The sequence below is a fragment of the Maniola hyperantus genome, chromosome Z (genome assembly GCF_902806685.2).
Source record: "Maniola hyperantus chromosome Z, iAphHyp1.2, whole genome shotgun sequence".
Lineage (NCBI taxonomy): Eukaryota > Metazoa > Arthropoda > Insecta > Lepidoptera > Nymphalidae > Maniola > Maniola hyperantus.
This window is the reverse complement of record NC_048564.1, coordinates 14,136,775-14,151,552: the sequence shown is the minus strand read 5'-3', so window position 1 is coordinate 14,151,552 and position 14,778 is coordinate 14,136,775. Positions and strand designations below refer to the sequence as shown.

The 14,778-nt window shown below is 40.5% G+C and overlaps 1 protein-coding gene across 2 annotated transcripts in view; it reads right to left on the bottom strand.

Annotated features, from left to right (window-relative positions):
* The window catches only part of LOC117995883 (glutamate receptor 1-like), a 117,386-nt gene that overhangs the window by 24,022 nt on the left and 78,586 nt on the right, over window positions 1–14,778 (bottom strand). For both annotated transcript variants that reach the window (XM_069508634.1, XM_034983894.2), the window contains exons 5-10: window positions 11,948–12,201; window positions 10,856–11,005; window positions 6,068–6,274; window positions 4,611–4,718; window positions 3,784–4,009; window positions 2,090–2,178 (exon numbers count right to left, since the gene is read on the bottom strand). In XM_069508634.1, the coding sequence (XP_069364735.1) occupies window positions 2,090–2,178; window positions 3,784–4,009; window positions 4,611–4,718; window positions 6,068–6,274; window positions 10,856–11,005; window positions 11,948–12,201 (1,034 nt within the window). The remainder of the gene's footprint in view (window positions 1–2,089; window positions 2,179–3,783; window positions 4,010–4,610; window positions 4,719–6,067; window positions 6,275–10,855; window positions 11,006–11,947; window positions 12,202–14,778) is intronic.

The window sequence follows — 14,778 nt, the reverse complement described above, 5'->3', positions numbered from 1 at the left end:
AGATCTTTATCTATACCCATGCAAATAATCACGTCAATCCGTTACTCCGTTGCGATTGAAGGACAAACCAACAAACAAACCAACACACACACTTTTGCATTTATAATATGGGTAGTGATATAATATGGGTAGTGATTGGCTGCATGCCGTAATTCAAGATGCACATTTTCCCGAAACATTTTCTCCGTCTCGTCTAGTGTCTGCGGAAATCGCGTCGGATTTATTTTCCGCGATAAAATAATGCACTTTACAGCGTCTTCGATGCATCCCGATTTCTTTCAGTGACTTTTTGTCCTGAAGCAATTTTGCGGAGTTTACAAACAAGACTGGAAAATACGCTTTCTTGAGGTTGGGGATTTCGCTCTACGAGTAACTCTTTAATACTTAACTTTTGAATCAGAATTTTGTTTCAACGTTAGGTGCCCATTAGCTAAGGAAAGTTTAAAATTCAGAACAGAACTTGTTATCGTTACATAGATGTACTATGTAACTACATATATTTAAATCTAAATATATAAATGGAAAAAGTGATTGACTGACTGCTCTATCAACGCACAGCTCAAACTACTGGACGGATCGGGCTGAAATTTGGCATCCAGATAGCTATTATTATAAGAAAGGATTTTTGAAAATTCAACCCCTAAAGGGGTGAAATTGGGGTCTGAAATTTGTGTAGTCCACGCGGACGAAGTCGCGAGCATAAGCTAGTTATCTATAAAAACGAGCAATTAAATCACGTTTGTCGTATGGGATCCCCCCTTATATATTTATTTTATTCTGATTTTTTAGTTGTTATAGCGGCAACAGAAATACATCATCTGTGAAAATTTTAACTGTAACTATCACGGTTCATGAGATACAGCCTGGTGACAGACCGACAGACAGACGGACGGACAGTGGAGTCTTATACATAGGGTCCCGTTTTACCCTTTGGGTACGGAACCCTAAGATATAATTTCACTGGGACATTCTTAAAATTAAAAACTCAACAAAATACGAAATGCTTTTACGAAGCATCCTTTTGTTCTTAATAACTACAATACCTCCTCTAGACATCTGATGTCACTTTATGCCCCTTTAATTAGATCTTTATTCTCGACTACAGCTGTGTAATATGGTTCTCGCTGTACCGAGGTCCGTAACTAGGAACACAACTTTATTCTATTTTAAACCTTATATTGAACAGCATTTGGTTCACAATTGTACGCAACAGCAAGCATATGTAGTACATGTACATTGTACATAAATAGTTTGAAGAACGCCCAAAACAAATTAAGAGTTCCTTTTGTTCTATAGTAGCAAAAAACCTTTGTTATTCTATTGTTCACAAAGTGATTGTCCGAATTACTGTAAGTTCTCTGTTTTTTTTCTTCTTGTTAATAGTTTTCTGCCATTAGGTTTATATTTTGTGTTGTTTCGGATTGACTATGCTGCGTAGACCCTACTGGCCGCTACAGCGTCACCGGGGAGGGTGGCGAGCGCGAAGCTCCGCCTGGGGGTGAGCCCTAGGGCTCGAAGAAATAATTTAAGAGGTCGGGGGGCAACGTCCTCCTAAGGCTGCCTCCTGTGAGGTTCGGACCACGGCTTAGGATGACGTTGGGATGGATGGAGTGGTTGGACTACTGGTTAGTCCGTACGCCCCCGAGGCCGTTGCGTGAGTCCACGTCCGGGTGACGTTAGAAATCGGGGACCTCGTCTTCGCCGGCGAAGACAATGTGATAAGATGGAATTGTGTAGCCCTACGAGATAAGGAGCATTGTCGGTCATGATATGATCGTCGGGGTCGTTAAGGATGTGCTTAGGGCATCTTTTAGCGGGTGGGTGGGGTTTTATATTATCTTACTCTTGTTATACTTCAAAAATTTCGACCCCCTATTTTATAACCTTAGGGGAAACAAAGATAGCTTTCATCCCGGGGACGGACATAGGCTACTATTTATCCCGAAAATGAATGAAATTTATTAAAAATGAAGGAAAATTAAAGAACTCTCACAGGATATTAAAAAGCTTAAATTTACGCGGGCGAAGCCGCGGGCATCACCTAGTTTGATATTTCACTTAAATAATACGCAAATGATAGGTGACTCACCTTTCTAAAGACCTCGCCAACCAGCCCGGTCCAGATGTGATGTGACACCTCACTTCCGAACTTTCCGTCCCTTACGATTTGGATCTCATCTAAAATGAGAAGTTACAATTACTTCAGGTAGGTATGGTGCATTCAAAATAAACTGGCGTGTTTCCACTTGAGACCGGCATTAGCAATAACAATATGATTACATTCGACATGCCACGTAAATAATAGGGTTAATTAGCCAAACACTCATAGAGCCCATTCATTTTTAAAGAAGCCGGTTCAACCTTATATATTTTGTTTCAAATCAACCAACATATACTTTTGAATTCACCCGCCACGACTTAATCCCATCCTAGACTTAATCCTAATGACGGTCTTAAGTGGAAACACACCAGTTTACTTTGAATGCACTGTATATATAGCTACCTACTATATTCTTGAAACTATAAAATAGGTATAGTACGCGACAGGTTGAGATGGCAATCGGGTTGGGGACACCCCGCACACTCGCGCAGCCCCCGCGGTAACCCCGTGCAGGATAGCGTGGGAGACGTGCGGGTTTCCGAGGCATCCCCCTGCCTCATATCATACCCCGATTACCATCTCGACCTGTTCAAACGCTACTATGACTATGATGATCCCTCTACAACCTCTCGCACTGCCAAGGGTCACTGGAAGAGATCTCTTATAGAGATAAGTGCTTCCCTGTCCACTTTTACTTGCACCGTGGGACCCCAACGTCTATCGGTTTTACGAACTATGTGCCCTGATCAGTACCAATTGCCTCTTCAGCTTCGCAACCCGTTGAGCTATGTCGGTTACTCTAGTTCTCCTACGGATCTCCTCATTTCTGATTCGATCACGTAGAGAAACTCCAAGCATATCTCTCTCCATCGCCCGCTGAGTGACTCTGAGCTTTCTTATGAGGCCCATAAATAAATAAATAAAATAAAAATCTTTTTTATTCGAATAAACTTTTACAAGTACTTACGAATAGTCGGATGCATCTACCACTGGTGCGGAATGCCTTTCCTACTAAGAAGAACCAGCAAGAAACTCGGCGGTTGCTCTTTTCAAATATTTGATATAGGTACAAGATTATACCATGTATAAAATAGTATTTGCAGTCTTGTGCGTTGCTGGAACGAGCTGCAGGTCAAATCCACGCTCTTTTATCATTTAGATAATCTTCATTTGTGTAATATGCTTTTTTCAGGGGCATATTTTTAATAGATTTTTTAAACTTGTGCAAAGGTAAGTCCAAAATAGTTTGCGGGATTTTATTATAAAAGGTAATACCCATACCCATAGTTAGCGACCATGTCTCATCATCATCATTAAGAACCTATAGACGTCCACTGCTGGACATAGGTCTCTTGCAGGGACTTCCACACGCGGCGCTTCCGCTTCCAGCGGCTCCCTGCGACTCGTCTGATGTTGTCCGTCCACCTAGTGGGGGGTCTTTCAACGCTGCGTCTTCCGTTGCAAGGTCGCCATTCCAGCACCTTGGGACCCCAACGTCTATCGGTTGTACGAACTATGTGCCCTGCCCATTGCCACTCTTCACAACCCGTTGAGCTATGTCGGTTACTCTAGTTCTCCAACGAATCTCCTTTTACTTGTACCATGTGTCACACAAGTAAAATAAATAAAATAAAATAAAATATAATAACTAGTCTGTAAATTAAAAAAATTTGATTGCTCACACTTGATCCCAAGTTTCGCAGCAACCAAATCAGCTAGATCTTTGCAGAAGCCGTGGAACTGGTCCTCACGCTGGCCATTCTCCGCCGGCTTCAGCATCATGAACGGCTCTTGAAGGATGGTCGTCACGATGTATGTCTTGTTGGTGTCAAACGACACTGGCGAGTGGAGTGGTTCGTGCTTCGGTGTGACCAGAATCAAACCTTGTTTATCAGTCCACGATGCTACCTGTTGAATCAGGACACTTATTATAAATGCCAAAATTAAATTATTATTAATATAAATTAAATTATTATTAAAAAGTAGCCTATGTCACTCTCCAGGTCTTTATCTATACCCATGCAAAAACACGCCAATCCGTTGCACCGTTAAGACGTGATTGTAGGACAAACCAACAAACAAACAAACCAACAAACAAACAAACTTTCGCGTTTATATTAAGGGTACTGATGTTAATTATTATGACTAGTATTCCCCTTTCCCCTCCAACTAAGCGAAAAGCTTTGTGCCAGAATTAGGTACGACAATAGTGCAACGGGTGGGATTTAAACCGCCGACCTTTCGGAATTCAGTCCGTTCCTTAACCGTTGATCTATTGAGCTCAAAGAGAATTAGAAGAAATTATCAATTCCCAAATTGATCCAGTAACCTCCTAGTTATACGGCCACAAGGTGCACCATTGCACCAGGGGGCAATGCATCGGCGGCTCCTCTGGTGCTGCAAATGTTCATGGGCGGCGGTAATCACTTAACATCAGGTGACCCGCCTGCTCGCTTGCTCGCTATATCTATTAAAAAAAAAGAAAAAAAGGGGGGGTTGTCATGCTTACCTTAACCATAGCGCTTTGAATGGTCATCTCGACGACGTGAAGGGTAAAGTTGCACCTGTGTCCTTCTTCGTTGAAGGAAATGTTCCCGGTTAGGCCCTCAATATCCGTCTGAAACAAAATGAAGGCTATGAGATCTTTTTTAGGGTTCCGTACCTCAAAAGGAAAGAAGGAAGCCATATTTCCCCTATCGTGTCTGTATAGAAACTTATAGGGTACTTCCCGTTGACCTAGCATTTCGTAAAGTTAGGAGCTTGTCAGGCCATGATAACCGAGTTTTTTTTATAAAAAAGTTATGTGCACTTTTATAAACGTAAGGCCGCCTTTAAAAAATCATCTTAGTGTGATTCAGAACCGTCAAAAATATTAAGATGAGTTGCAGTTGTTAACAAAAAGACTCAGTGCTACTTCACTCCTTGGATATACACCAGGCGCGGATCCAGCTCTCAAAAAGATTGTGGGCACAGCCACCGAAAATTGGCCCATCTAATCAGAGCCGGCCCGAGTCAGTTTTGCCTGCGATGCGAGATTCCATTTTGGCGCTTCCCGGGCGATATCGCGATAAAAAAACTCAGAAACTGATAAAGCACGAGCGATGCAAGCGCGACGCTTTTTACAATACTGCCCATGGGGGGCGCATATTAGTTCCCTGTTTAGCAACCCCTGAAATCAAATGTAGGTATTCGCAATTTGATAAAACGATCACTATTGTTACACCACTGTCTATTAGGGTAGTGGGCATGCCCATCGTACCCACAACGTAAAGCGCGCTTGATATACACGGGTCTTAACTAGGGGCTATCAATACTGAAACCCTTTCCTTTTTGTAACGAGACGTCAAAGGGCGTATTTTAGCAAAAGTGCCAAGTGTTTGATTTAGGGCTGGCAGAACATAAAATAAAGGTGGCCGGAACAGATGTCCTAGAAAATGTTACGGAGTTTCAGACTACGAATCGGAAATCACTTTTTATCGTGACGCAAGGAGTAGGCCCTTTCCGTAACTTATGTGGATGGCTACAGAACGCCGTAAATATATTTTATACCCCCTCGACCTTTACATCGCGATCTCTTTATTATTATAGTTACATGGGTGTAAATTGTACGAGGAAATTGCTTGATACGCTAGTATTTATGTGGGGTGTATGTAACTTTAATATATTACCTATAAGTATATTATACAACTTTCTGAATACCCGGCTGAGTTTGTTGTGGGCTCTTCTCAGACCTGGGCGCGTTTGGAACCCTCGTTAGTTTTAAGTTTGCGTTATAACTATCACCACTATATCTTACAAATCTAACACCATACCAGACCATCAATAAGCGTAAATTATTACCTATTTTGAATAAATCATTTGACTTTGACTTTGACTTTGACTTTCTTTATTATAATTTTATATTACTAGTGTGTGTGTGTGTGTGTGTGTGTGTGTGCGTGTGTGTGTGTGTGGATAAAAACCTACCTTTTTGATCAGCCTGGATATTTTATCTCCATGTTCAAACGGCACCACCCAGCTCTTGCCGGGGTTGCAGTCGATGACTTTAGTGGAATTCGCCAGAGCCGCGGCGCGTCGCAGGGCACTCCTAAAGGCGTCGGGCTTCTTTTTCCACAACCTTCCCAACGCGTCCATTAAGACTTGGACCCCGTCGTACATTAACGCCGTTTGTGCCTGTAAACAGAAAGTATTGAATAACCTGGACTAATTACGGTAAAAAGAATATAACTTTTAAAGGAGCACAAATCTAAATATATAAAACGAAAAGGTGACTGACTGACTGATCTATCAACGCACAGCTCAAACTACTGGACGGATCGGGCTAAAATTTGGCATGCAGATAGCTATTATGTCGTAGGCATCCGCTAAGAAAGGATTTTTGAAAATTCAACCCCTAAGGGGGTGAAATAGAGGTTTGAAAGTCGCGCGGGCATAAGCTAGTATTATGATATGAGGTTTTCAACAACTCAATTATTATTTTGAGATTTTTTTGCATCAAAAGACCTAAGTACAGTTATATGTGATCCGAGTTTCACCCATTACCGACGATGGCGGAAAAGAATAACTCAAGGCGTTGAAAACAGCCATTATCGGTCCTATACCAAGTATATCGAACTCGGAAAGTTTTTTATTACAGCGATAATAACCAACATTATTCCCAGGGAGCATTATACGGCTCGAACATTAGCGATTTCTTCAAAACAATATACTCTAGGTACGAAGAAATTGTACCCCTAGAGATTGAGTATAGGGAATGTTAAAGTTACAGTTACTTAACTACAGTTGGTAAGTAAATAATCGACTGTGACAGACAGACGGATGGATGGACGGACGGACGGAGAAAGTCGCATAAGAGGTTCCATTTTTACTATTTTTTAATGGAATGAAAGAACCCTAAAAATCATGCCATGTCTGACTGATCTATCAACGCACTGCTCAGCTCAAACTACTGGACGGATCGGGCTGAAATTTGGCATGCAGATAGCTATTATGACGTAGGCACCCCCTAAGAAAGGATTTTTAAAAGTTCAACCCCTAAGGGTGTGAAATAGAGGTTTGAAATTTGTGTAGTCCACGCGGATGAAGTCGCGACCATAAGCTAGTATATGTATTAGAGAAGATTTGTATTTTCGGCGAGCGAAATAGCGGGGGGCGGGGGTTAGATACCCATATAAAAAAGCTTGGCACCAATGTTTTTAACATGTAGACCGATTCCTCCGAGATTGCTGGACCGATTTGCATGATTTTTAGCCCTTTCATTCCATACCAAAATAGTAAAAATGGAACTCTCATAAAGGATTTTCCCCTTAGAAAGGATTTTTGAAAATTCAACCCCTAAGGGGGTGAAATAGTGGTTTGAAATTTGTGTAGACCACGCGGACGAAGTCGCGAGCTTATGCTAGTAGTATTATCAAGAAAATACCTTTATTTGGGAGTAAGTCAGCATCATATATGTAAACGCGTTACAGCTTCCTACGTGGGAGTTTCCTCGAGAACGCATATTTACCACCTCGGGCTAAGGCTTTATGTTACGCCGGGTTTGTCGTAAAATTTTGTTGATACTCAGCAATAAAAGATATAAATATGCAGGGCGAGTCGCGGTATACCTATATGCCCATGGAACCGATACCGAAGTTTTAAATTTATTATTTACTAGCTTATGCTCGCAACTTCGTCCGCGTGGACTATACAAATTTCAAACCCCTATTTCACCCCCTTAGGGGTTGAATTTTCAAAAATCCTTTCTTAGCGGATGCCTATGTCATAATAGCTATCTGCATGCCACAGCCCAATCCATCCAGTAATTTGAGCTGTGCGTTGATAGATCTCAGTCAGTCAGTCACTTTTTCCTTTTATATATTTAGACTAGCTTATGCTCGCAACTACATCCGCGTGGACTAAACAATTTTTATGGCCCTCAGCAATGGAGAATACGATACACAGGAAACTTACACCTACAAGTAAGTTCATCCATACTAATCCATACTAATATTATAAATGCGAAAGCGTGTCTGTCTATCTGTCTGTCTGCTATCTTTTCATCCGTTTAACCAATTTCGATAAAATTTTGGTACAGAGATAGGTTGCATTTCGGAGAAGGACATCGGTTACTTTTGATATCGGAAAATCAGACTTCCCACTGGATTTATAAAAACTTACATCCACGCGGGTAAAGTCGCGGGCTCCGTCTGTACATACATGAAACTGACTATACATAATATCATATTATTATTCATATTATCTGCTTATACATATTTTATTTTATTTTATTTTATTTTGTTTATTTGAAAGTAATCAACAGCGTAAATACATAATTATTATTTAAATTTAAATCTAGGTATAACAGAAAGCCAAAAGAGATTACTTAAAATTATAATTAAAACTATTTTAACAGAATAGATTTAGAATAAATGTAGGTATATACAATAATTAAATTACAACAGTGTGTGTGTGTGTGTGTATGCGTGTAAGTGGGAGTGTGGGATTGCATGCATATTTAGATGTTAGCTCCTTTTTTTTACGATGATAGTTTCTTAATTCCTTTTAAATTTATTGTTTGATAGGTAAAATAAGTCAAACTCAGCGAACTGATTGTTATAAGTAGGTACGTACCAAGCGTGGAATTATAGAATTTCGCGCATAATTTGAGTTAGATTTGGGAACATTTAGAAGGCGCGTGTGACGCGTTCTTAAAGGTTGAGCATTAAATGAAAAGGCTGAGAGTAAGCTAGGACAAAAAGGATTAATACATATTATCATAATATCCATACTAATATTATAAATACGAAAGTGTGTCTGTCTGTCTGCTAGCTTTTCACGGCCTATTCGTTCGACCGATTTTGATGAAATTAGGTACAGTGATAGCCAGGGAAGGTCATAGGCTACTTTTTATCTCGGAAAATCAAAGAGTTCCCACGGGATTTTTTAAAACCTAAATCCACGCGGACGAAGTCGCGGGCATCATCTAGTAATAAATAATATCATATTATGCGCCTCACGCGCCCGCGTCAGTATATATTATAAATCTCCTTTATAGCGAAAGTATCAACAAAATTTTACGACAATCCGTGGGGTATCAACATAAAGTTTTGACCCGGGCACAGACTACTGAGAAAAGATAGACAGGTACGAAGAAGCTTGATGCAATGATGAGTACTGGTTACTGCTATGATCTTATTGAGAGGTACTCAACAACTTGTGTGTAATACTAAATTGTTAATAGGTACTAACTTTACTTCAATAGAGAGAAATTATAATTTATTTTCTAACTAGCTTATGCTCGTGACTTCATCCGCATGGGCTACAGAACTTTCAAACCATTATTTTATCACCTTAAGGGTTGAATTTTAAAAAATCCTTTCTTAGCGGATGCCTACGTCCTAATAGCTATCTGCATGTCAAATTTCAGGCCGATCCGTCCAATTGTTTGAGCTGTGCGTTGATAGATCAGTCGGTCAGTTTTTGGTTTTATAAATATTTAGATTTTTATTTAAAAAATCAAATTAAAAAAAACTCATATTGTAATTTGTCATCATCTTCATGATCAACCCATCACCGGCTCACTACAGAGCACAGGTCTCCTCTCAGAGTGAGAAGGGTTTTTAGCCATAGTCTACCACGCTGCCTAAGTGCGGATTGGCAGACTTCACACACCTTTGAGAACATTATGGAGAACTCTCGGGCATGCAGGTTTCCTCACGAGGTTTTCCTTCACCGTTAAAGCAAGTTATATTTTAATTACTTAAAAACGCACATAACTCTGAAAAGTTAGAGGTGCGTGCCTGGGATTGAACCCCCGACCTCTGATTGGAAGGCGGACGTCCTAACCACTAGGCTACCACAGCTTGTAACTTGTAGGTAACTATAATTCTTTAAATGAAATCGTGTCCGGCCTAACTAAATCGAGCCTATCCGTCCATCATTTTCTTTAGTCTGTGAAAGTGAGGTGGTTTCACCTCCTCGAGAAAATTTAGACCTCGAGTAAATAACCTATTTATGTAGATTTTAGTAACTTACGTACACCCGAATTAAGATATACGAGACAAGAACAAAATTGTTGAGCTTGTTTCAGACAGCTTCTTCACTACCCATATTATAAATGCGAAAGAAAGTGTGTTTGTTTGGCTCGCGGCTCGCGCACCGAGGAGGGCCGTACTCCGTACTACAGTCGTATTTTATGACATTTTGCACGATAATTCAAAAACTATGATACATACAAATAAATAAAATTCTGTTTTAGAATGCACAGGTGAAGCCCTTTCATATGATACCCCACTTGATTTACTAAATTATCTTAGTTCGAAAATTTAAAATATTAATTATGTTCATTGACCACAATTTAGTTTTTTTGTGTGAAGTCACCCTAAATTTACGGTTTTCAGATTTTTCCCCTTATATCTGCTATAAGACCTACTTACCTGCCAAATTTCACGATTCTAGGTCAACGGGAAATACCTACCTTGTGGGTTTATTGACAGACACGACATACAGACAGACAGACAACGAAGTGATCCTATAAGGGTTCCTTTTTTTCTTTTGAGGTATGGAACCCTATTAATCGTCTATAGCTCGATTTTTGCCCAGGACTTCGGCTATTAAGAAGTTTTCCCCAGCGCTAACAAAAAAGAACTAGCGTAGCTCTCTCCATCGTCTGAGTAATCCTGAGCCTTATCTTATCAGGCATATTTTAGTGACCATGTCTAGAGCCGTAAATGTGAGTAATGATAAGACAGAAATGGAATTCGCTTTGCTTACCGATACAGTCCCCTTGAAGCGCGGATCGATCCTCCGCAGCCCTTCCAGAAAGTCCTTCACAGTCTTTTTGGAATGGTCGACTATGCGGAACCCGGTGATGTTGACAGCCCCGTACTCAGTCACCTCGTTCTCCCAGTGATCGTCCATAACCTGCAAAAGGGAGTGCTCTGAGTCACAGTCATCATCATCACCATCATCATCATCATCATCATCATCATCATCATCATCATCATCATCATCATCATCATCATCATCATCATCATCATCATCATCATCACCATCATCATCATCATCATCATCGTCATCATCATCATCGTCATCATCATCATCATCATCATCATCAACAACCGATAGACGTCCACTACTGGACATAGATCTCTTGCAGGGATTTCCACACGCCACGGTCTTGCACCGCCTGAATCCAGCGGCTCCCTGCTACTCGTCTGATGTCGTCCGTCCACCAAGTGGGGGGGTCTTCCAACACTGCGTCTTCCGGTGCGAGAGGAGTCACAGTATAACTAATCAAACTAACTAGCGTTGGAAAGCTGGGGTACCGCGGAGATGTAAGCTTCCTTTCGCGTGTTCTATCACCTGGGGAGTGTTTCGAGGAGCTGTTTTACCTCATCCACCCTCCTTTTTCTATAACCGCACCGCACGCCACCGTAAGCAATTTCACACTCACTACCTAGGTGTCTGGTGCACTTCAGCCCTTTATGCCAGATCAAGTCACGAACATGTAAACTGTGGAAGCAACTCCCTTCAGCGGTGTTCCTACTAGATTAAACATAGAGAACCCTTATCAAGGAATTTCAGTGCAGCATTCCAGGAAAATTCTTGGAATGCTACACTGAAACTGTGTTGGAATTTTGCACATAGTTGGCCGTACTCTCATAGCTGTTTTAAAAACCAGCCAAGTGCGAGTCAGGCTCGCGCTACGAGGGTTCCGTACTACAGTCGTATTTTTTCGACATTTTGCACGATAATTCAAAAATTATGATGCATAAAAATCTGTTTTAGAATGCACAGGTGAAGACCTTTCACTCCTTTTTCCTTTTAAGGTACGGAACCCTAAAAATACCTGCCAAGACTTACCAGTCCACTAAGAATATAATGATAAGTCCGTCTTCCCAACTGCACTTTCCTGACGTGTTCCACCAATATGCTCTTAGCATTCTTCGCGTTGCAATCCAGCACGATGTGCTTGATGCTCCATCGGTCGTCCTGTTCCAAGGCCACGAGGAAGTCCATAGTATCTGAGGAGTTGTAGATGCGTTTGACCAGCGATATCTTGAAGGCTGTGCGCCCCGGTTGCATCGTTTGGTACAGCTGCTGCAGACGGAGGAGACCTGATGACAAACAAGATAAAGTTCAATACGGAACCCTAAAAACTAGAGTAAGGGAGTTCTCGGTTTGAACCTGAATCGACATCTGCCAAATTTTATGTAGGGATGACGTGAAATCAAACATTTAAAATATTATAATAGGTCAAACTATAGTAGGGTAGTCACTGTAATCAGTACCTACCCTTATTATAAATGCCAAAGTGTGTTTGTTTGTTGGTTTGTCCTTTAATCACGTCGCAACGTAGCAACGGATCACACTGATTTTTGCATGTGTATAGATAAAGACCAGGAGAGTGACATATGCTACTTTTTATCCCGGAAAATCAAAGAGTTCCCACAGGATTTTAAAAACCAAATTCCACGCGAATAAAGTCGCGGATGTCAGCTAGTATTATAATAGGTCATTGACTTATTAAAGTAGGGTAATCACTGTAAACTCTTTGCCACTCTATCACGACGGCCCATGTTACACACCTAAGGCCCGGACTCCACCAGAGCGGAGATGTCTGAAGCGGAGACGATAAATCAAAAACTATTATGCATAAAAATAAATAAAAATCTGTTTTAGAATGCACAGGTGAAGCCCTTTCATATGATACCCCACTTGATATAGTTATCTTACTTCGAAAATCGAAAATAGTAGTTTTTTGTTTATGACCACAATTTAATTTTTTTTTGTCTGATGTACCTAACCTAACCACAAATTCACGGTTTCCGATTTTTCCCCTAATGTCTGCTATGAGACCTACCTATCTGCCAAATTTCATGATTCTAGGTTACGGGAAGTACCCAGTAGGTTTCTTGACAGACAGACAGACAACAAAGTGATACTATAAGGGTTCCGTTTTTCCTTTTGAGGTACGGAATCCTAAAAATCACCGAAAATCTTCTAATTAATTATATAAAAGGCTGACTGACTGATCTATCAACAGACACCTCAACCTACTGGACGGATCGGGCTGAAATTTGGTATGCAGATAGCTATTATGACGTTAGGCATCCGCTAAGAAAGGATTTTTAAAAATTCAACCCCTATGGGGTGAAATTGGGGTTTGAAATTTGTGTAGTCCACGCGGGCGAAGTCGTGAGCATAAGCTAGTGATTTAAAAGTAGCAACAATGCCCATCTCTGCGTACGAGTATTTCTCAATCGATTCCTACAACTTCACTTCAAAGGTACCGAGTTCAAAGGTGAATCACAGCATCGGTTACAGTTCCACAAACTAGTGATGTGCCGGATCATTAAAAATGTAGATCCGCGGATACGGATACGGATACGGATCATTGGCGTCAAGATCCACGGATACGGATACGGATCTTAACTTTCTTACTCAATCGGTGTCGGTGCCGGTTACCTTCAAACGATAGTTGACGCCACTTGACGCTTTGAGTGGCAGGACATGTTTCGACTTGCATTGCGCGTGTCTTTCTTTTGTTTTGTTTATAATTTAGAGTGACATTGGGGCTAATTCTGAGCACAACCTAATTTTAGAGTATTCGCATGCTCTTCTTACTAATGTAATATGAAAAGGACAGACACAGTTTGACAGTTTTAAATTTAATTTTTAGATGGTAAAACCCGTGATTTTAGCACACACTCGCGAACCTACTGTTTAAATTTGTATTGTGCACTAAAATTTAGAGTCTTTAAATGTGAAAGTCATGTTCCGTTCCTTTTTTAGCATTAGTAAAAAGAAAAGGATGCAGATACTCTAAAGTTAGTTCAGAGAGAGACTAGAGAATCGGGGCCATTGAGCAGCAATAACGTTTGTGTTTGTTTCTTGTTTATTGTGGAGTTATTTAATAGTCTTTTATTGCTACCTAATCACATAATAACATAATTTAATCTGTGTATGTGTTATGTAATGTACCCATCAAAATTAATAGGGTAAAAGATCCGTATAGATCCGCCAAAAAAGAAACGGATACGGATACGGATCTTTTTCCCGCGGATATCCGCGGATACGGATACGAATATCCGGAACATCACTACTACAAACTAAGTAGGTACAAGTTGTCCTCAAACTTTGAGTTAGACGGCGTATAGAGACAGCATTCGTGTTCAAGTTTTTAGAGGACTCTCGGAACTAGTCTCGAAAACATTCCAAAAACTTTTTTAACTTTAAAAGTAAAAGCTTAAAAATCTGTGCAGGAGTTTCGTATCTGCTGAGCTACTTCTTTACTAAATGCAGCGAAACTTATTTTTGTTGGAAGACAAGTCATGTTAGAATTTACTGCATCAAGTTTAAGTTCCTACATTTATTAAACCCAGAGCCTATCCCATGAGTCAGTACCCTTATTATATATGTATATCTTCGTCCACGAAAAAATAAACTTTTCGTGGTCCCACATCATCGCACTGTTGCTAGATCTATGTCACCTATTCCCCGTTCATTAGCATCGTTCAACGCGCTTTTGGACAATAATGCTCAATTGGACCCATTTAACGATGGGTCTATAATACTGGTTCGGGAGTTACTGAAGTACGCTGAGAGCATTACATGAATATTATGTCATTCAATGTTCTTAGCGTACATATTCAAAATTCTTTGATCTTTTACCGTTTTGTATTTCATGTCTT